Raw genomic sequence first — 22,562 nt, forward strand, 5'->3', positions numbered from 1 at the left:
CAATCAGGGAGGTGGAGGTGGACATAGCAAAAGGTGGCTTGTTGGGCCAAGGTCCAGGATTTTCCACTGTCACATTAAATTCGGGACAGACATCTATCACTTTATACAGATACGGTTTCCTGTAAGGCTGTCTAGGAACTGTCTGTTGACTGCTCTTTAATTATTCTTTTTTCCATGATACCACTTCATTACAAATTCATTATCAAGTATGGGTACTTGTGCATCAGGTCAGAGAGGCCACTAACTACTGCACAACCATTTACGTCACCTTGAAAAATACTGTCTATTAGTATACTGCTTTTCTCTGTAATTCTGGTGGGAAAATGAACAGAGCACATTTCCAGGTGACACCAGCCTACTGATTCAATGGAAAAAAATTATCCCATATATATATTTTTCAAAGTTCTCAGGAACCACTAAGGATTTTATGGGTTGAAACACTTGACTACGCTACAATAAATTCTGTAGAAATTCTCTTCACAGCAAAACAGTGTTCATGAAACAGAAACTGAATACAAGAACTGTGCATTAAAAAAAATTTCACACCGAGTCAACATTTTTATTCAAAATAACAAGACCACAGAAAAGGCTGCGTGATAACATACACAACAATAACTGCAAGTAAAATGAGCACCCTTCGTGGACAAAATTTCACACCATGTTAACTATCTGTATACAATGTATTTCTGAAACTCCGATAAATGTATTTAACGTCATATAAACAACAAACCAGTTGTCACGTAATCTCTTAGTGTCTCGGTCATGCTGCTCTTTAGGTCTGCAGTATTTATCACATATTTGAATAACATTCACTTACAGTGTCAAATACTAAAACAATTCTATGTCTTCTGTACGTATCGTGCATCGTCCGCCATAAAAATTCAATTATAAATCCTTCCCTCTGGTTTTATACTTACGTAAAACGTAGCACACAAATACTGTTTTGCTTCCCTGTTAAAGGCTATATATTGTGAAGATTTTAATGAATAAGTATTTTTTTAAAAAAAATACGAACGGTAAGAACATGATTGTTATTAAAAATATATATAACGGATTACCAAGCATTCTTATAGGGAATACATCACGATCAGTGATCACGAATGAACCTCTTTATCGTGGACACCGAATCACACTTCACCTGTCTCACATTTATTTTTTTGTTTTTGTTCGTAGAGATGGAAAGACAGCTGAGAACCACATGACGAAATGTTTAGATGGCGAGCATGTATTGTCAGGCATTTTCTACAAAGCATCCCATTACTAACATTTCACAGCAAATAAGTGAATATACCCAAGACAATAAACTACATGATACTCGTATTTACTAACCGAATACTACTTTCTCAACAGGTCGGTTAACACCAGAATTACTTCAACGGTGCGTATTGAACAGATTACATGTGATCTGTGGTGATGGATTCGTATCATTGCCCCCTAATGCAATCGTTCCATTCTTCTCTGTATTGCGAAATAATAAGATCTCTTGTGCCATTATTAATCATACGCGTTCCTTAGCAAGTCTGCTTAAAAAAATCCTATGTGATGGATACGACCTACGTCAATAAAAACTTTGCATTTTATAATAAAGGTATCAAGGACTGCAAATGAAATATTAACAGTTGTCGCATTACCCAGTATTTGGGAGGGTGAAAGTTACCACTCGTGCAGATTATCTTATAGTTTCAGAGTATATTTAATATTAGATGTTCGCAATCACATTTTTTTTAGCTTTCAGGCTTCTAACTTCGGAAATGAGTAATTTAACGAAGACGCCAGCCCTGCCCTCACCCCCCCCCCCTCCCACCCCCCACCCCCCCAGTTCTTCTTAGTTACTGATCAGTTGTAGCAAACAAACGGAATCTGTAATACCGTGTTTCAACTTCGCGAACAGATCAATACCGTGTCACTAGCGTTTCCCCTAAGTTCGCATGTAATAGAGGGTACCTTTCCAGTTACATATTTATATTTGTCGTAACTTTTATTCAACTGAACATATGCACCTGCTGATCGTATTGAAAATCCCGTAACGTACCCATAGCTCTCATGAACCAGTTCAAGAACGTTTGAATGCCAGTGAAACTGGTACTTTGGTTTATTAGATTATATTAGATTCAGTTTCATTCCATAAACCCAAAAATAAGATGATTCTCAAGGGTGTGGAACATGTCAAAGAGCATAAACTAGAACATTTGAATGTAATGCTCACTTCCCAGATCATTTGTCAGGAGACTGTCAAGATATTACATTACAGTGAACTGGAACTGCTAAGATTTACAGGTTTAATACATTGTCAGAATGAAACAGTGTTATGCAATTTAAAAAAAAATTATCGTACATAAAATACCTAATCTTGACAGTTGTTACAAAGTCCTGTCAAAACTGACATCCTACACATATTTCTACTTAAGAAGGTCGAACAGTCCCTGTTATGGTATTCCATATAGAATAAAAGGAGTTGCCTACCAAAATGCCTTTCAAACTCTCTTTAAACTGTGCTTTATCTGAAACAAAGTTTATAGCTTAGTCTTGTAAATCAATAATAGAATATTACTACAAAGTTCTTTTGAAGTCTGCCAGTGTTAGAACATTCTTCCATAGCTAGCACCATAAAGACCATTGTACTTACCAAATACTATTGGATTATGTCACAAGGTCACATGGGATGTTAAACCATTTACATTCTGTAAAATACATAAATGTGATAGAATAAAAGTGTACACACCACAAATGTGATCATATAGATTTCTTCAAGAGCAGTCTCATGTATATGTTTATGCAGAGACCTTTCTTCTTGAAATACTGGATAAATATGTTACCATTGAGTTACCAATTCTATGTCATTTGCCAGCCATGGCTGGTCAAACTTATGATAATCCTACACAATTAAATGAATACAGTATTGTAACTGAGACTATTACGCGAAAATGGATTTTATAAGAATTAGATTACAATATACTTGACAATAATAACAAATATAAAATAAAAAATAGTGTAGTTAAATAGTGGAGTCCCTGTTGTTCTTGTTGTGACACTGAATTGCAGCTCAGGTAGACACTCTTCTATTACCTGAGAAGAATTCTTCAGTACTGTACAAAAGGTTGCCCTCTTAATTTATATAAAATTTTAATTGTAAATTGCTCCACTGGTGATGACTGAAAATCTTTAGGTAGTGCATTAAATAGTTTTAGGGGCCACCATTGGGAAACTGTTTTGTGTCTTTGTTAATCGACATCTTGGGCTTTCTGATTTATCTTTGTGTGAAGGGGGCAGCTGAATCTATATTGGCTAAAACAGCTGGAACTCCTAATCTGTAAAGAACTGATTTACAATATATAATTTTATGGTTGAGATAATGATATTTATTGCTTTCTTTTGCAACAAAAGCACAGTTTTGCAGCCTGCACAGCTTGCAGCAGCAGCCTATAGCTGATGTGGCTGTGGAGCATTGATTAGTAGATTTTTAGTAGGTACTGTTCTGATATTGTACTTTTTAGTTTCCACAAGAGATGCAGGATACATGAAATTTGAAATCCATGTATTTAGTGGGCTCTTGCCAGGTTAACTTATTAGTAACAAAAAAAGCCCAGACATTTAACAGTGCTCCAGTATCACTGAGATTGCACGTCTCAGCATTACATATTCATTAATTTTTATTTTGTTCGTGATAAACCAGGCTCTTGCCTTGCTAATTACGACTTCTGCTTGTTGAACAACACTTTCTCCTTTTGAGAACAAGGTTGTATTGTCCATGAACTACAAGGTATGCTCATTGAAGCTTATGTCATTAACAAAAAAGCTGGAACAACGTAAGCCTATTAGGGATCCCTATCGCACACCTTGTTGTAACTTCTTTTCATCTGATTATGCAAGGATCACACTCCTTGCACTGATGCAGTCTGTCATCTGTTATTCAAGTAGGATTCGAGAGTTTGTAGAACAGTTCCTCCAATAACATATGAGTTTAGCCTTCTGAACAGGGCCTTTACATGGCATACAATTGAATGCTTTACCAAGGCTACATAGTGTCAATGCTATAGACTCTTTGTCTTCAAAACCCTGACTTATATTTGTAACTAAGTCAAGTACTGCTGTTATTGTTGACATGCCCTTCCGAAAGCCATGTTGTGAATCATAAAAGAGGTGATTTCCATCTAAATAATGCAAAAGAGCTGGTCTTTCATTATAGACTCCCTCACTTTAGCTGGTGCTGCTAGTACAGTTATGAGGCAGTAGCTTCACATCTTATTTTGCAAACTGGTACCATGACTGCTTTTATGAAGTCTGGAAATTCCCCAGCATAGTTGCATTTATTTTTTTTACTTTTGTCAGTGGTTTAACAGTTCCACAGATTTCAGACATGCCCTGAGAATCTTTACAACTTTTACTAGATCTTTTGGATAAACATTCTTCCATATGACCATGCCACATTTATTTCAAAATTTCACAGCAGCTGCAGAATCTCTTCTAACGTCAGATATTTCACCTACTCTGCAGTCCAATATCTTTATAAAATGTTCATTAAATTCATCTGAACTGCAAAGAATTAAAGCACAATGTGGGCTTTAGCTTGCATTCCTTAACAAGATCCCACACTGATTTGTGAGAATCACGAGCTGTTTCAATAAGTATAGCATTGCTTTCCTCCTTTGGTTTTTATACTTCTCTTTATGTAGGTCCTTTTGACCTTTTCCCAGTATCTTTAGCAGCTTTGTCCTTATCATTTAGTATTTCGGCAAAGCATTTTATTTTAGTTAGTCTGAGGGTATACTACCTTTTCACTTTGACAGTTTTCTATAGGCATTTTGATTCATTTTGATTTAGTATTTCGATATCTCTTTGGTTTCAGTGAAAATTTTTCATCAAGTATGATATAAATGGTCTGAAACATGCAACTGAATGCAAATTTGGTGCCAGTTCTTGATATATTTGGTGCCAATCTATGGAAGACACTAGTTTTAAAAGCATCTAAACTTTTCTTTGTTGTAACCCTGTTTGTGAATGCATGATTGAATGCCTGTTGAAACTTTCTCGAGTACTCACTGACTTTGTCCATACCTTCATGATTACTACACTGTGGCCACAACTATTTAGTTTTGTGACGCCTGACTCTTCGTAGATAATTTGCCACTAATAGTCCATATACTGACAACTAGTACAATAACTATTATGTTCTACTTGTATATCAGATGACAAATGTAAGAAATAGAAGCTCTGCAGCAAATAATGCTTCAGAATACAACCAGATACCAAGTAGCAGCATGTGTGGGCGCAATAAGAAAATAAGTAAATTGTGTTTCTACATATACACTCCTGGAAATTGAAATAAGAACACCGTGAATTCATTGTCCCAGGAAGGGGAAACTTTATTGACACATTCCTGGGGTCAGATACATCACATGATCACACTGACAGAACCACAGGCACATAGACACAGGCAACAGAGCATGCACAATGTCGGCACTAGTACAGTGTATATCCACCTTTCGCAGCAATGCAGGCTGCTATTCTCCCATGGAGATGATCGTAGAGATGCTGGATGTAGTCCTGTGGAACGGCTTGCTATGCCATTTCCACCTGGTGCCTCAGTTGGACCAGCATTCGTGCTGGACGTGCAGACCGCGTGAGACGACGCTTCATCCAGTCCCAAACATGCTCAATGGGGGACAGATCCGGAGATCTTGCTGGCCAGGGTAGTTGACTTACACCTTCTAGAGCACGTTGGGTGGCACGGGATACATGCGGACGTGCATTGCCCTGTTGGAACAGCAAGTTCCCTTGCTGGTCTAGGAATGGTAGAACGATGGGTTCGATGACGGTTTGGATGTACCGTGCACTATTCAGTGTCCCCTCGACGATTACCAGTGGTGTACGGCCAGTGTAGGAGATCGCTCCCCACACCATGATGCCGGGTGTTGGCCTTGTGTGCCTCGGTCATATGCAGTCCTGATTGTGGCGCTCATCTGCACGGCGCCAAACACGCATACGACCATCATTGGCACCAAGGCAGAAGCGACTGTCATCGCTGAAGACAACACGTCTCCATTCGTCCCTCCATTCACGCCTGTCGCGACACCACTGGAGGCGGGCTGCACGATGTTGGGGCGTGAGCGGAAGACGGCCTAACGGTGTGCGGGACCGTAGCCCAGCTTCATGGAGACGGTTGCGAATGGTCCTCGCCGATACCCCAGGAGCAACAGTGTCCCTAATTTGCTGGGAAGTGGCGGTGCGGTCCCCTACGGCACTGCGTAGGATCCTACGGTCTTGGCGTGCATCCGTGTGTCACTGCGGTCCGGTCCCAGGTCCACGGGCACGTGCACCTTCCGCCGACCACTGGCGACAACATCGATGTACTGTGGAGACCTCATGCCCCACGTGTTGAGCAATTCGGCGGTACGTCCACCCGGCCTCCCACATGCCCACTATACGCCCTCGCTCAAAGTCCGTCAACTGCACATACGGTTCACGTCCATGCTGTCGCGGCATGCTACCAGTGTTAAAGACTGCGATGGAGCTCCGTATGCCATGGCAAACTGGCTGACACTGACGGCGGCGGTGCACAAATGCTGCGCAGCTAGCGCCATTCGACGGCCACCACCGCTGTTCCTGGTGTGTCCGCTGTGCCGTGCATGTGATCATTGCTTGTACAGCCCTCTCGCAGTGTCCGGAGCAAGTATGGTGGGTCTGACACACCGGTGTCAATGTGTTCTTTTTTCCATTTCCAGGAGTGTATTTATTCATAATAAGATCATTGCAGATCCTAAGCAATCATAGTTTCTAAAATCACTTTTGGAAAATGCAAAGATTTATTCTGTAAAGGCATTCCGTACATTCCCTGCATCCTTGTGGACTTTAAGAAACTGCTTCATCTCAGATGACCTCTTCTTGGACCATTTTATATCTCAGAAGAAAAGCAAAATCAAGGCAGGAACACATTACTTCTGTTAGGCATGCAAATGCCAAGGTCTCATTTTTTCCTCTCTTATGACATACCTTCTACAACTACATTTACACCTATTTCGTACTCTCCAAACCATTGTGAAGTGCATAGAGGGCATGTCCCACTGTGCCAGTTATTAGGGTTTCTCCTCGATCCATTCACATAGGGAGTGCAAGAAGAATGATTGTTTGAATGCCTCTACTGTAATTATTCTAATCTTGTCATCATGATCTCTATGTGAGCAATACGTTGGGGAGTTGTAGTATATTACAAGAGTCATTATTTAAAGCCAGTTCTTGAAACAGTAGACTTTCTCAGGATAGTTTACATCAATCTTCAAGGGCCTGCCAATTCAATTTCTTCAGCATTGTTGTTACACTCTCCCATGGGTCAGATAAACCTGTAACCATTCATGTTGTTGTTCTCTGTATACATTAAGTATCTCCTGCTAGTCATATATGGTATGTGCCCCATACACTTGAGCAGTATTCTAGAATGGGTTGCATGAGTGATTTGTAAACAATCTCCTTTGCAGATTGATTGCATTTTCCCAGTATTCTATCAACAAAATAAAAGTCTACTATCTGTTTTACCCGTGACTGAGCATATCTGATCATCCCATTTCATACCCCTAAAAAGTGTTACACCCAGGTATTTGCATGAGGTGGTCAATTCCTTTTGTAACTCACTGATATTATAGTAATAGGATACTAATTTTTTTTTTTCATTTTGTGAAGTGCACAATTTTACATTTCTGAACATTTAAAGCAAGTTTCGAATCTTTATGCCTCTTTGAAATTATATCACTATCTGACTGAATATTTATGCAGCTACTTTGAGACAGTACTTCATTATAGATAACTTCAACATCTGCAAAAAATCTGAGATTGCTATTGATATTGTCCACAAGGTCATTAATATACAACATGGACAGCAGGGGTCCCAACCCACTTCCCTCGGGCACACCAAAGTTACTTCTGCATCTGTCGATGATTCTCCATCCAAGATAACATGGTGCATCCTCCCTACCAAAAAGTCCTCAATCCGGTCACAAATTTCACTTGATACCCCATATGATCAGACTTTTGACAAGAAGTGTAGGTGTTGTACTAAGTCAAATGCTTTTCAGAAACTGAGAAATAATATATCTATCTGACTGCCTTGATCCAAAGCTTTCAGTATGTTTTGGAATTGATGCTGGTTGGCATGGAAGAGGTCATTCTGTTCAAGATACCTCATTGTTTTTGAGCTCAGAGTACAGTATAAGAGTCTACAACAAACTGACGTCAAGGATATTGGACAGTAATTTTGTACTTGCCGATATTGCCTACTTCTCAAAATTTAAAGTAGCTTTGGGCTAAGAAGAACCCTTCTTTTATAATATAAACAGGTTGTATTAAACCTAATACAAGCTTTGTTTCGTGCGCATGTTTTTTTCAGACAGATGAATTGGTTTCTGTAACAAGAGTACCAGATGGATTCCACTAAAAAAGAGAGCAACAGTGTTAAAAGAATATGGTTTCTTGTACCCGTTGCTGTTTTAGCAACAGGCTGGCTGTATTTCTTGACAACTATTGCCCCAAAACTCAATAATGGAAACAAGGTAAGCTGATCAGAACTATAACCTGTTTGAGAAGGAACATCATTTGGCTGCATTTCTTGATTGATGATGCCCCAAAACTTGAAAATGAAAACAAGGTAATCTAATCAGTACTGCAACCTGTGATAGAAGAAACAACTTGTATGATTGATTTTTTTAGTTACCTGTGACTTTTTAAAATTTCATAAATATTTCTTTGGGACTCAGTGGTAAAGTGTCGGACTAAAGTTCCAAAGGTCCTGGGTTTGAGCCCCAGTCTGCCCCAAGATTTTTATCTGTCACTTATCACTTCTTTCACCCCTGACAATGTTTGTTAATCAAAAAAATATTGAACTGCGCTGTGGTTCAGAGTCCATGTTAAACTGTAATACCACTGGTTGGGAAAGTCAGTCCAAAGGTGAGAGGAAGACAAAGGCATACCATCTCCAACAGGACCATGCTTAGTAAAGCACTGTGGTGTTCAAATCAACCTTCAAGTTGATGATGGCTTTTCCTTTATGTAGATATTCCATTCTGAATTGCTTCTTATTTGCTACTACTAATCTAGATCATGTTTATTATATATTTTTATGTATTTTATCATTCTCTCCTTTCAGGATGCGACTCTGCTTGTATTATGTTTTGGCGCATCATACAATTGTGTATGAAGCCTTATATAAAGTGTTCATTCTTGCATCATCCTTTAATAATTATTAGGTGCCAATATTTGTCAACCAAGTTTATTTTTCCATGTGAGCTCTCTTAAACTTCAGTTGATACTTTCTCATATCTAAACTCGATTGCTGTCAGTTTTTTTTTCTTCATGTTGCATTTCAAATAATATCTGATACATTTTAGCACATAGCTTGACACACAGTGTTATTTTATTACTTACCTTTAACACATGGTATCAATTCTGTTTCTATAGAGAAGGTCCCCATGACAGCAGTCAGACTGTTAAATATACAATATTGAGCTTCTGTAGGCAACTCCCTTCAAACCCTGCTGATGTTACTTATTATTGCTGATTTCTGTGACAAACTATTTGAAAAATAAGTCCTTCATGTTTTTTATGTCTAGATAAGTGATGTAGAAACATATGCTTACAATTTGCACTCTGTTAAATTTCTGAGATCTGGAGAATGTGTGTTAAACTGTAGTCTAGTTGTAGACTGTGACTGATATTGCTGTAGTTCTAGTGTTAAGCTTTGATGGTTTAAATGTTTCCGATCCAACTGCTATGTTAGTTTTTCATCTGATCTTCAATAATCTGTAGGATAGTTCAGATGTATTTGATAAAGTAAGCAATCATTATCACCCAGCCACCCTTCAAGCACTTTGACTTTGAAAGGTAAACCAAAATTATTGTTTGTGATAACTGAAGCTGCCGTGTCGTCGTAGAGTACTTTCAAGATTGATATATATTTAATTGGGTAGTCATGGATTATAAGAATTTTCTGTAGAGTACTATGATCAGCAGTATCAGGTGCCTTCACTAGATCTATAAAGAACTGTTGAGGTGTGTGTTCTGTTTCTAACACTTCTTTTATAGTTGTTGCCCTGTAAATGCCATACCAATTTAGGTGAGTGTGTTTAAGATGCTGGATTTGCATTTGGAAGAATGTTGCTTCATTTTCCTGCCCAGGCATATAGATTTAGGTTTTCCATGGTTTCCCTGAAGTCATTCTTTTGAAAAGGATATGGCCAATTTCCTATCCCTGTCTCCCCTGATTCTGATCTTGTGCTCCATATCCAGTCAGCTCATCATTGACAGGACATTAATGCTTAGTTGTCCTGCCTGCCTCCTTTATGTCATATCTGTCATAACTTTGTTTGTCTGAGAACTTTATTTTGGTCAGAATCTTGAGCCATGATCTTCCTAGTATTCAACACAAATGAGTTTCCCTGCTGGTATGCTGTCTGAACTTGCTGGTCTGTGTGCTGTAGTGTGAGTTATGGCTTTCTAGACTTAAGTTAATGTTGGAGGTATACGAAGTTCTTCCTTTACTGGTGACTGGTTTAAAGTCATTTTCAAGGGAGCTAGATGCCCTAGATGGTACTGATATGAAATGTGTTATCCAACTATAAATTGGAAACTAATTGTGCTAATGCAACAAAAATTGACATTCTGGTAAACATTCACGAGGTACATTACCACACAATAGTACAGTATCATGGAGGCTGAACTCCTTCATGCATTAAACTGTGATGCCCATCTTAAAATTATTAAACACTTTGTAACCATGGACATGAAGCAAGTTTACACTACATACACTCCTGGAAATTGAAATAAGAACACCGTGAATTCATTGTCCCAGGAAGGGGAAACTTTATTGACACATTCCTGGGGTCAGATACATCACATGATCACACTGACAGAACCACAGGCACATAGACACAGGCAACAGAGCATGCACAATGTCGGCACTAGTACAGTGTATATCCACCTTTCGCAGCAATGCAGGCTGCTATTCTCCCATGGAGACGATCGTAGAGATGCTGGATGTAGTCCCGTGGAACGGCTTGCCATGCCATTTCCACCTGGCGCCTCAGTTGGACCAGCGTTCGTGCTGGACGTGCAGACCGCGTGAGACGACGCTTCATCCAGTCCCAAACATGCTCAATGGGGGACAGATCCGGAGATCTTACTGGCCAGGGTAGTTGACTTACACCTTCTAGAGCACGTTGGGTGGCACGGGATACATGCGGACGTGCATTGCCCTGTTGGAACAGCAAGTTCCCTTGCCGGTCTAGGAATGGTAGAACGATGGGTTCGATGACGGTTTGGATGTACCGTGCACTATTCAGTGTCCCCTCGACGATCACCAGTGGTGTACAGCCAGTGTAGGAGATCGCTCCCCACACCATGATGCCGGGTGTTGGCCCTGTGTGCCTCGGTCATATGCAGTCCTGATTGTGGCGCTCACCTGCACGGCGCCAAACACGCATACGACCATCATTGGCACCAAGGCAGAAGCGACTGTCATCGCTGAAGACGACACGTCTCCATTCGTCCCTCCATTCACGCCTGTCGCGACACCACTGGAGGCGGGCTGCACGATGTTGGGGCGTGAGCGGAAGACGGCCTAACGGTGTGCGGGACCGTAGCCCAGCTTCATGGAGACGGTTGCGAATGGTCCTCGCCGATACCCCAGGAGCAACAGTGTCCCTAATTTGCTGGGAAGTGGCGGTGCGGTCCCCTACGGCACTGCGTAGGATCCTACGGTCTTGGCGTGCATCCGTGTGTCGCTGCGGTCCGGTCCCAGGTCCACGGGCACGTGCACCTTCCGCCGACCACTGGCGACAACATCGATGTACTGTGGAGACCTCACGCCCCACGTGTTGAGCAATTCGGCGGTACGTCCACCCGGCCTCCCGCATGCCCACTATACGCCCTCGCTCAAAGTCCGTCAACTGCACATACGGTTCACGTCCACGCTGTCGCGGCATGCTACCAGTGTTAAAGACTGCGATGGAGCTCCGTATGCCACGGCAAACTGGCTGACACTGACGGCGGTGGTGCACAAATGCTGCGCAGCTAGCGCCATTCGACGGCCAACACCGCGGTTCCTGGTGTGTCCGCTGTGCCGTGCGTGTGATCATTGCTTGTACAGCCCTCTCGCAGTGTCCGGAGCAAGTATGGTGGGTCTGACACACCGGTGTCAATGTGTTCTTTTTTCCATTTCCAGGAGTGTATTAGAAAAAAAGCATACAATAATGAATTCAGTGTTTGTTTATGCGGAAAGTGCAAAGTTTCCCTGTGGTTCCATGTTAAACAGTAGTTGCCCAACAGGCTGGGTAAATCAGTTCAGAGGTCTGAGGAAGGCAAGCAAGGGGACCATGCCTACTAAAGCACAGTGGTGTTCAAAACTATCTTCAGATTGATGAGTGCTGTATAAAAAAGGGTCGCCTTTGTAGTGCAGTAAGTGGAAATCCTCACCATTAATGCAAAGTCGTATTTTCAAGTAAAAAGCTAATTGATGGATTGCCTAGAAGTTAGGTAAACCACACTATTGTCATGCATGTCACGTGAACTAATATCCTGGAATTCTGTATGTCTCAATGTGTTTGATTCTATATTCAGTCAACCATCTGGTTCACGTTTTGATCCGAATGCAGATAATTTCCAATTTACCATTGAATGACACTTTTCAAGTCAGCACGGAGTTCCCTGAAAAATGCCTTTAGGATCTACTATAGAATGCAGGCTTTCACAACTGCTGTTTTATTAATTGCTGATATTTGTTTTATGGGCATAAAGTCATGGTCCAAGTCATAATTTGCTGCCTAATGTTTCGTCTTCCAATGCTGGAGACATCATTAGAGACTGTAACAAACTCAAAAAGCAGTTACAAACTCAAAAAATGCTTATCAAGCCAAAATTTTTACATGTATCCATGCAACAATTGGTTTTTGATGTCATCAGATCACTGCTAAATATTGTGGTATCATGCCAATATATGCTATGGAACTTGTAGTGAGGAACAGTTGGCGCTGTTTGTTTTATTTAGAACTGAGGCTGCCAACTTGTCTAATTTCAATGCTTCTTCTTCTCTGTTGAAGCTGTTTTTGTGCTTTTGAATTTATATGCCCTCTCAGGACAACCTAATTTAGTAGTTAGTAGATCTTGGTAAAACCATAGTGTCAGAGAAACAAATGTGGTAGTTTCTTGGTCATAGTGCATGATCTGCTCCAGCTGATTCATCCATCTCGTCCAGGTAACAACTGCTCTTATTTCATTTTTTCCAATTTCTGTCAGAGTTGTATTCACAAATCTTTATGTGTGGTGACTAATTTCAGACTACATTGTCCATTCACAAACCATAAATAAGTGCTAATCACCACAAATAAAAATTTTTGAATACAGCTGTGCTGAAATGTGGAAAAAGTAAAATTTAGTTATCCATGTTGTATCCTTGTTCCTACATTGTATTGGAACATCATAATTTGCTCTTGTGTTCCTTGAGGCAGATGTTAATGTTTATTTTTGTAGTTCCTATGTACACTTGGCCACAAGTGCAGGCGATCTGACATATTCCTGCTGCGGCAAGCAGGGCTCATAGGTCTTTTGTAGTCTTCAAATATTCACATAATATTTCTTGTTGGCTGAAGCATTGTGTCAATACCATGTTTTCTGAGTACTTTTCTGATGTGAGTTTTCTTTCATTAGAAGCTCTAGGCCTTTTAGGATGTAGTGCTCTGTTTATATCTTCGTCATTTCTTCAGGAGGGAGTTTTTAAATGATTGAACTTGTCCTCCAAACACTGTGGTTCACAGAGTCTTTTAATTCTGCATGGGGCGGGGACTGAAATTTCTGTGCAGGTGTCTACCCATATGAGTGGGCCTTCTGTAGACTGCGCTCCATAGTTCCAGCATGTTTTCTAAGTATCTGCACAATGGAATTTGATCTCCTTTCTCTTTTTCCATAGTGAACGTTATATTAGAATTAATATTATTCAGAAAATTTAGAAATTCAGTGGGTTATTTTTCTTCATAAGGCCATATAATGAAAGTATTATCCACATGCTGAAACCAACATGAGAGTTTCTTCTTCACCATCTAAAGGGTTGCTTCTTCAAATTTTTCCATACGAAAGTATGCTACAACTTCACTGAGTGTATTACCCAAAGCCACAACACCAGTTTGCTCATATAATTTATTGTCCCACTGAAAGTAAGTAGATGTGAGACAATATTTAAAGAGATCTACCATATCCTTTGCAAAAGTACTTTCCAACTGTATAATAATAATGGCGTGTGACGAGGGCCTCCCGTCGGGTAGACCGCTCGCCTCGTTCAAGTCTTTCGTTTTGACGCCACTGCGGCGACTTGCGCATTGATGGGGATGAAATGATGATGATTAGGACAACACAACACCCAGTCGCTGAGCGAAGAAAATCTCCGACCCAGCCGGGAATTGAAGCCAGGCCCTTAGGATTGAGAGTCTGTCGCGCTGACCACTCAGCTACTGGGGGCGGACACTTTCCAACCGTGATATCACCTCTTTAATAGAGTGAATAAGTGCTTGGCAGTCTCATAGGTTGGACAATCAATGGCACTAACAGCTGGTCTCAGTGGAAAGCCCTGTTTGTGAATTTTTGGTAAACCATGCAATTTTGGTGGAATGCTTCTGATTTGATAAAACCCTTCTTGTCACCAGGAGAAATTGAAGAGAACTTCATTAGTTAGCATTTCCATTATCCTGAGAACATAAGTTTTGGGATCTCCCGTAAGTTCTCTCTATCTTCCTGGATCTAACAAGTCTCTAATTTTACTGTAGTATACTTCTTTCTTCATTGCCACTGTAGCATTGCCTTTGTCTGCTGGAAGAATTTGATTGTCTTTATCAGAATTTAAATCTTAGAGACACTTCATCTCACCTTTCATTAAGTTATTGCTAGGTCATTTGCTCTTAAGCAGGATCCTGGCTGAGACTATACATATTTATTCTGCAGCTGGTTTAGGTAAAACATGGATTTCAGCTTCAATATTAGCAAGTGCTAGATGATGCAACCACATCGTTTTCTCCTTTGGCAAGCATCTCTGTTTCATTCTTAGACAGAAGTGTGTCAGACTTATTAATAACAGCATGACTCATATCTGAAGGTAGGAAAGTTACTCTCTTCTTTCCCAATCTGTCGAATTTCTCCTTCCATATATTAACTGATATTGCAAAATCTGCTTCCATGGCTTGGTACATTAAACTATCAGTCTTGTCCCAATGGTAATAGATGGCAAATCATCGAGTAAAACTGAAGTGATATCAGGTGTTCCCCAGGGAAGTGTCCTGGGACCTCTGGACCTCTGCTGTTCCTGATCTATATAAATGACCTGGGTGACAATCTGAGCAGTTCTCTTAGGTTGTTCATAGATGATGCTGTAATTTACTGTCTAGTAAGGTCAGCCGAAGACCAGTCTCAGTTGCAAAGCGATTTAGGAAAGACTGCTGTATGGTGTGGCAGGTGGCAGTTGACTCTAAATAACGAAAAGTGTGAGGTGACCCACATGAGTTCCAAAAGAAATACATTGGAATTTTATTACTTGATAAATAGTACAATTCTCAAGGCTGTCAATTCAACTAAGTACCTGGGTGTTAAAATTACGAACAACTTCAGTTGGAAAGACCACATAGATAATATTGTGGGGAAGGCGAGCCAAAGGTTGCATTTCATTGGCAGGACACTTAGAAGATGCAACAAGTCCACTAAAGAAATAGCTTACACCACACTCGTTCGTCCTCTGTTAGAATATTTCTGTGCGGTGTGGGACCCTTACCAGGTGGGATTGACGGAGGACATCGAAAGGGTGCAAAAAAGGGCAGCTTGTTTTGTATTATCACGTAATAGGGGAGAGAGTGTGGCAGATATGATATGCGAGTTGGGATGGAAGTCATTAAAGCAAAGATGTTTTTCGTCGCAGCGAGATCTATTTACGAAATTTTAGTCCCCAAGTTTCTCTTCCGAATGCGAAAATATTTCGTTGAGCCCAACCTACATAGGTAGGAATGATCATCAAAATAAAATAAGAGAAATCAGAGCTCGAACAAAAAGGTTTAGGTGTTCGTTTTTCCCGCGCGCTGTTCAGGAGTGGAATGGTAGAGAGATAGTATGATTGTGGTTCGATGAATCCTCTGCCAAGCACTTAAATGTGAATTGCAGAGTAGTCATGTAGATGTAGATTTAGATGTAGAATATTGTGACACAGCTTTAACAATAAAGAATAAGCATTAAAATTAGACAAGTTGTGGGCCGTAGTGCTAAATAAAACAAACAGTGTCAATTATTCATCACTACAGTTTCTATAGCATACATCAGTGCATCTCTGCAATCTTAGACTGCGGTCTGATGATGTCATGAACCAAACGTTGCATGGATACACGTAAACTGTTTGGCTTGCTGAGATTGTTCAAGCTTGTACCTGCTCTCTAAGTTTGTTAAAGCCCTTGGTGATGTCTCCAGCATTGGAACATGAAACATTAGACAGAGAATTATGCCTTGGACCATAGTCCTATGTCCATAAAATAAATATCAGCAATTTAGTATCTGTGTCATATATTTGTTTGTGTATTTATTTGTTTCTAGAAAACTGCTCATTGTGGGTCAGCATATAATAATGAAACACTGTGTATGTATTATTTGTAGCCTTGATGAGAGTGTAAGCATTTTCATAGCTTTGGATTTCCATCGGTCATTTTTGAATGTTTTTCTTTTCCTTTGCACACCTGCTTTGAGTTCCTAGGAGGCTTTCATCTTGTGTAATGAGCTTTCATCTTCTTATCTATAAGGTGCTGAAAGTTTTTGTTATTCTTGTCAAGTATTATTTTCTTTTTTCTGTCAGTAGTGGAATGAATTGCATTTCAAGTTTACTTGTTTTCTAGGGGATTCTGAGGTTATTCACAAGAGATATTTGTCCTTGAATTTTTATGTAACATTAGTTTAATCTCAGGGTTCCTTATCTTTTCAACAACAGATTTTTTTTTAAATTAAAGCCCTCTTTGCCTTCTCTTAACTTTTAGTTCTATACTAATTAGTTAAGTCAGCAGCCTGTCCAGCAGTCATTGGCACTAGTCATTGCCTCATTCTCTTTTTCTGACAGTGATATAGTGTGTTAGATACTAATGCTTGGGTTATGGATCTCGCTGTGATGTTTTATAGTGATATTTCTAATGGATTATTATAGTGTTCTGCCCAATTAGGCAAGAGAAGTTTTACATTAGAATTTGGTGAATCAATTTAATTTCTCCCAAATATGTCCTCCTCAGAAATGAGTCATGCCCACTCTTTTGTTAAAATCTCTTAAGAAAATTAGTTTGTTAACTGTTTTCTGTATGTGAGAGAATGAGGTCATGGTCTACATACAATTTTTCTTTGGTGTTATCTTCTGCCTTTGAAGTAGGAGCATAAGCACTGATAATTAAGGCATGTTGACTTTCATTGAACTTCACTTTTAGTATCATGAGCTGTCAGTTCATGCACCAAAGAATTTCAGGAAGACAGTTGAGTGGATCATCCCCAATGGTGATGATACACCATGGAAACGAGTTTCATCTGCAGGCTTTCAGAATAATGTAAGTCCCTCACCTACTTCTGTGAACAATTCTTCATATGAGAAGTGATTTGCAGAGAGTACAGCTATGTTGATATAGTGCTGTTTAAGCTGTTGATTGATTGACTGATGCTGTGGGCTGTCATTTTTGGGGTTGCTCATTAGAAGCTTTACAATCCAGCCTGCAATATAAAAAGAGACGGGCTGTTTGATCTGCTAATGCTTGTCTGGGACATGTATCTAAAGCTACTGGTGGAATGGCCCTTATCTTCAAACATACAAACCTCACTGCTTGCACAGATAATAGGCTGGTGTCTCCTCCTAGGGTGTGTACAGCCTTTGTAATTGAAAATTAGTTTAGCTATAATTCTGAAGAAGATATGTCCGTCCACCCCCCCACCCCACCCCCTTTCCCACTTTCAACATTTTGTCACAAATTACTAATGAATGAGGAAAAATATGAACTGCAGTGGCTTTGGCATTTAAATTATGTATTTCCAGCAGGTCTTCTCACTAAGTCTGTTTATTACTACTGATTTACTGCTTCCAGTTCCAGGAAATAAGACTGATGATACTGGTTCTTTCACATTTACTTCACAAAGAGAAGAAAATAACCTCATATTTTCTTCTTACATAATATGAGACCATCTTTTACTTTTTCAGGGCAGTATCAAACTGCAGTTTCCAAGCAGCCTGCAACAAATGAAAGATTTAGCACATTTGCTGGAACAATATCGAGAACATCATTTACTCTATGTAATAATCCTCTTTAGCAGTGCATATCTCTACAAACAAGCATTCAGCATACCAGGTTCAGCTCTTTTGGTGAGTGCTTACAGTGAACAAATTTAAAGTATTATTGTTTCTTGAATTAATGCTTTTATATATAGACATTTTTTAGATAATTTGTAATTTCTGTTTATATTTAGAAGTACTGACAGTTGGAAGCTTCTTCACATGTTTTCTTTGAAGATTTAAATTGTGTCACTTGTATTTTATAGCACACTATAATTTTACGAAAAGAACTAAAACTTTTTTAAAGGGTGTGACTTGTTAGTTCAGTCAACTGAGTGTCACAATGTTAATGCAAAAGTGTTATGTTCTGTAGCTGACTAACCCTAGAACTTTTTTTAACACATGTACTCCAACTGCCACATGAACCATGGACCTACCCGCAGTGTGATGCCTTTTGTGCTTCAGTGATACAGATATTCATACTGGACATGAAACAACATTGGAGGTATTCAGTATTCGTAGGGGTAACAGTCTGGCTAATTTTACCTGAGAACATTTTCCGGAGGACCTTGCTATTTTGTTATTGCAAACAACTGAAAGCAGAGGGAAGCTACAGCTATTATATTTCCTGGGGATATGTCACTCTACTATATGGCTTAATAATGATTGCAATGTATTGGATAAAATATTCCAGAAGTAAAAATACTGCTCCCATTCAGATATCTGGATAGAGACTACTCAGGAGGATTTCATCATCAGGAGAAACAAAACAGGTGTTCTACAGGTTGGAGTGTGGAATTTTGATCCCTTAATCAGATAGGTAGGTTAGAAAAATTAAAAAGAGAATGGATAAATTGATGTTCAATGTAGTGGGAATTAGTGGAGTGCAGTGGTGGGAATTATAGGACCTCTGGTCAGGTGAGTAAAGGGTGATCAACACAAAATCAAATAGCAGAAATGCAAGAGTAGATCTAATAGTGAATAAGAAAAAAGTAATGTGAGTAAGCTACAATGAACAACATAGTGAACACATTGTCCTAGACAAAACAGATACAAATCCAACACCCACCACAGCAGTACAAGTTTACCAGGTGTAGCGGTATGAAATGAGTGTTTTTTTTGTGAAAATGAAGCACTAATTTTGAATTGAAAAGTAAAAACATTTTATTCAAAGTACTGACTATTGCTTTCTATACATTTTGACCACCTTTCTGGCAATTTGTGGACACCATGCCAATTGACACCATGCCAAGTCTGGTGAATACGGCGGGTGGGGTAGCTGCTCCCAACCAAGTGTTTTGATTGTATCCTGAACCAGTTTTGCTTTGTGTGCAGGTGCATTGTCGTGTAAAAAAATTACTTTGCCATGTCTTCTGGCCCATTCTGGTCTTTTATCGATCAATGCATAGTTCAGATTGATTTTTCGTTGTCTGTAGCGATTAGTATTCACAGTTTCACCAGGTTTTAGAAGCTCATTATACACCATACCTTTCTGATTCCACCAAACACAGAGCATTGTCTTCTTGCCGAATCGATCTGGTTTTGCAGTCGATGTTGATGGTTGTCCCGGATTAACCCATGATTTTTCCTGTGTAGGATTCTTAAAATAAATCCATTTTTGATCACCAGTAACAATTCGATGCAAAATTGATTTTCTTTCATGTATTTGAAGCAAAATTTGACAAATAGTTTTTCGGTTTTCCATCTGTCTTTCATTCAATTCATGTGGCACCCATTTTCCACACTTTTGGATCTTTCCCATAGCTTTCAAACGGTCGGAAATTGTTTTTTGTGCAACATTTAGCATTGCTGTCATTCGCTTCTGACTCAAAATATCATCTTCATCCAATATTGCTTGCAATTTGGCGTCTTCGAACTTTTTTGGTGGTCCTCCACGTTCTTCATTTCTTACATCAAAATCATTATTTCTGAACTGTTGAAACCATCTGTTGCATGTTGCTTCTGATAGAGCATGATCACCATATGCCTCGACAAGCATTCAACGTGACTCTGCAGCACTTTTTTAAAAATGAAAACAAAAAATTAATGCTTTCTGCAAATCATCACTTTCTGGTACAAAATTCGACAGTGTTAACATGATGAAAACATATTATGATGTTTGTTCCATGACTTGATGTATACTAAATATCTTTGACAGATGTCATACCTACCAAACAAAAAAAAAATTAAGGCACGTTCACAACAAATGTTCCCTATTGACATATTTGTATCTTAACACTCATTTCATACTGGTACACCTGGTATATGCCTACTAGCTCTGCAGGTGATGAAGAGATTGAAAGAAATTATTCAAATAGTTAAAGGAAAAAACATTTTTTTGTGATGGAAGACTGGAATTTGATTGTATGAAAAAGGAGTAAAGGAAAATAATAGGACAACATGGACTGGGGGAAAGGGATTAAAAGAGTGGCCTTCTGGTAGAATTTTGAGCAGAACGCAGTTTAATCATTCCTAAAACATGGTCATTCCTAAAACATGGTTCAAGAATCATGTAAGAAGGCTGTGTAAATGGAAAAGACTAAGAGATTCTGGAAGATTTTAGATATGTTTCTTACTTCTTTCCTTTCCATTGCCCTTTATCGAACCAATGCCATCAGGATCTGGTACAATATGTCTCCAATTTCATGGAGACCAACCATACCTATATGTAGGCCATTATTATATTGAGGTCACCACTCCCAAGACATTTTAAAGGTACTGCCAGCTCCTCCAGAGGGGACTCTGTGTAACTTTGTTTCTATGTCTAGTGTAATTTCATGATCAAATGTGACAGTGGGTTTCAAAGTGTGTGCACATTACGTATCTGTGGTGGGATGTGTGAACCAGTCCAGTATTTACTTAGCTGGATGTGAACACTGTTCTGAAAACCACCTCTAGGCTAGTCACCACACCAGCCCCCGTTTTTCATCCACAAAACGGATTCAATCTGGGGCTGCTCCACCCTCAAATAAGTGCCCTGAAAGTGTCTCTGCGACACACTTTGTTATGTGGATGAATTTTGAGATAGATGATATAATTGTAAGACAAAAATTTTGAAACCAGATTTTAAACTGCAAAACATTTCCAGGGGGCAGAGGTGGACTCTGGCCATAATTTATTGGTTATGAAATACATATTAAAATGGAAGAAACTGTAGATGGGTAAGAAATTAAGGAGATGGGACTTTATAAATTGAAGGAATCAGACATCGTTGAAAGTTTCGAAGGAAGCACTAGACAACGATTGACTGAAACAGGGGAAACAAACATAGATTTTTCCTAATGCTGTCAGAGACGGCAAACTACATTGAAGAGCAGTTGAATAGAATGACAAGAGTCGTGAAAATATAATATGAACATCATCAAAAGTGAAAACAAGGGTAATGGAATGTAGAATTAAATCAGGCAGTGCTGAGGAAATTTGATTAAGAAATAAGTCACTAAAAGTTGTGTATGAGTTTTGTTATTTGGACAGCAAAAGAAGTGACAATGGCAGAAGCAGATGGGATATAAAATGCAGACTGGGAATAGCAACAAAGTATTGATGAAAAAGAGAAAATTGTTAATGTCGAGTATAAATTCAAATGTTAGTCATTAAAGATGAAAGTTCTGACCAGTCTTGATAGGTGTTGAGGAAAAAGTCAGATTTTGCTTGCTAAAGGACCCGTCACTGGAGCAATTTAGGAAATAGTGGAGAGTAGTTCAAATGAATTGAACAGTGACTTTAAATAGCCTTTCCCAAATAAAATTGCATTGATTAATTGCTGCACAACTCATCTGGTAAAACAAAACATTAATAATTTGTGGTAGAAACAGCAATAATCACCAAGCATGAATTAATCCAAGGTCTTCAGTAACACTTGCGAGTCAAAGTTATTTATTCTTGCATGGTTGATTACTCCCTAATGTTTACTGACAGTTTTTTGTGATAGGTAGGCATTTATCTGTCCCTTTTTTTTTATTTGAATTGCCCCATGCAGAATTTATCTTCTTTGCATTTAAGCCATTTCTCTCATTACTACTTACAGAATGTGTTAGCTGGAGCTCTGTTTGGAAGTCTGGTAGCCTTTCCATTGTGTTGTGTTCTCACAGCATTAGGAGCATCATGTTGCTATCTCATGTCCCGATACTTTCTTGGTGACTTGTTGATGCTTTACTGGAAGGACCAAGTACAGAAACTGCAGGAAAAGGTAAGATGATGCAGTTTATAGCTGATCAAAGTGGACAGAAAAATATTTAAACTTTACTCTACACTTGCAAACTGTGTA

General features: G+C 39.3%; 1 protein-coding gene and 1 long non-coding RNA gene across 4 annotated transcripts in view; one reads left to right on the forward strand and one right to left on the reverse strand.

Annotated features, from left to right (window-relative positions):
* The first annotated feature begins 561 nt into the window (after positions 1-561).
* LOC126176873 (transmembrane protein 41A-like) overlaps positions 562-22,562 on the forward strand; it is a 58,477-nt gene continuing 36,476 nt past the window's right edge. The window contains exons 1-4 of one of the 2 annotated variants that reach the window (XM_049924067.1): positions 562-783; positions 8,378-8,540; positions 18,224-18,385; positions 22,323-22,484. In XM_049924067.1, the coding sequence (XP_049780024.1) occupies positions 8,412-8,540; positions 18,224-18,385; positions 22,323-22,484 (453 nt within the window). In that variant the 5' untranslated portion in view covers positions 562-783; positions 8,378-8,411. Of the gene's footprint in view, positions 784-1,184; positions 1,379-8,377; positions 8,541-18,223; positions 18,386-22,322; positions 22,485-22,562 lie in introns of those variants that run through there. The other variant, XM_049924066.1, reaches the window with a different exon arrangement.
* Positions 17,991-22,562, reverse strand: part of LOC126176875 (uncharacterized) — a 68,712-nt gene continuing 64,140 nt past the window's right edge. The window contains exons 4-5 of one of the 2 annotated variants that reach the window (XR_007535683.1): positions 22,321-22,472; positions 17,991-18,253 (exon numbers count right to left, since the gene is read on the reverse strand). This is a non-coding gene — a long non-coding RNA (uncharacterized LOC126176875). The remainder of the gene's footprint in view (positions 18,254-22,320; positions 22,473-22,562) is intronic. The other variant, XR_007535684.1, reaches the window with a different exon arrangement.

This window comes from Schistocerca cancellata, chromosome 3 (assembly GCF_023864275.1).
Source record: "Schistocerca cancellata isolate TAMUIC-IGC-003103 chromosome 3, iqSchCanc2.1, whole genome shotgun sequence".
In the NCBI taxonomy this organism is placed as follows: Eukaryota; Metazoa; Arthropoda; class Insecta; order Orthoptera; family Acrididae; genus Schistocerca; species Schistocerca cancellata.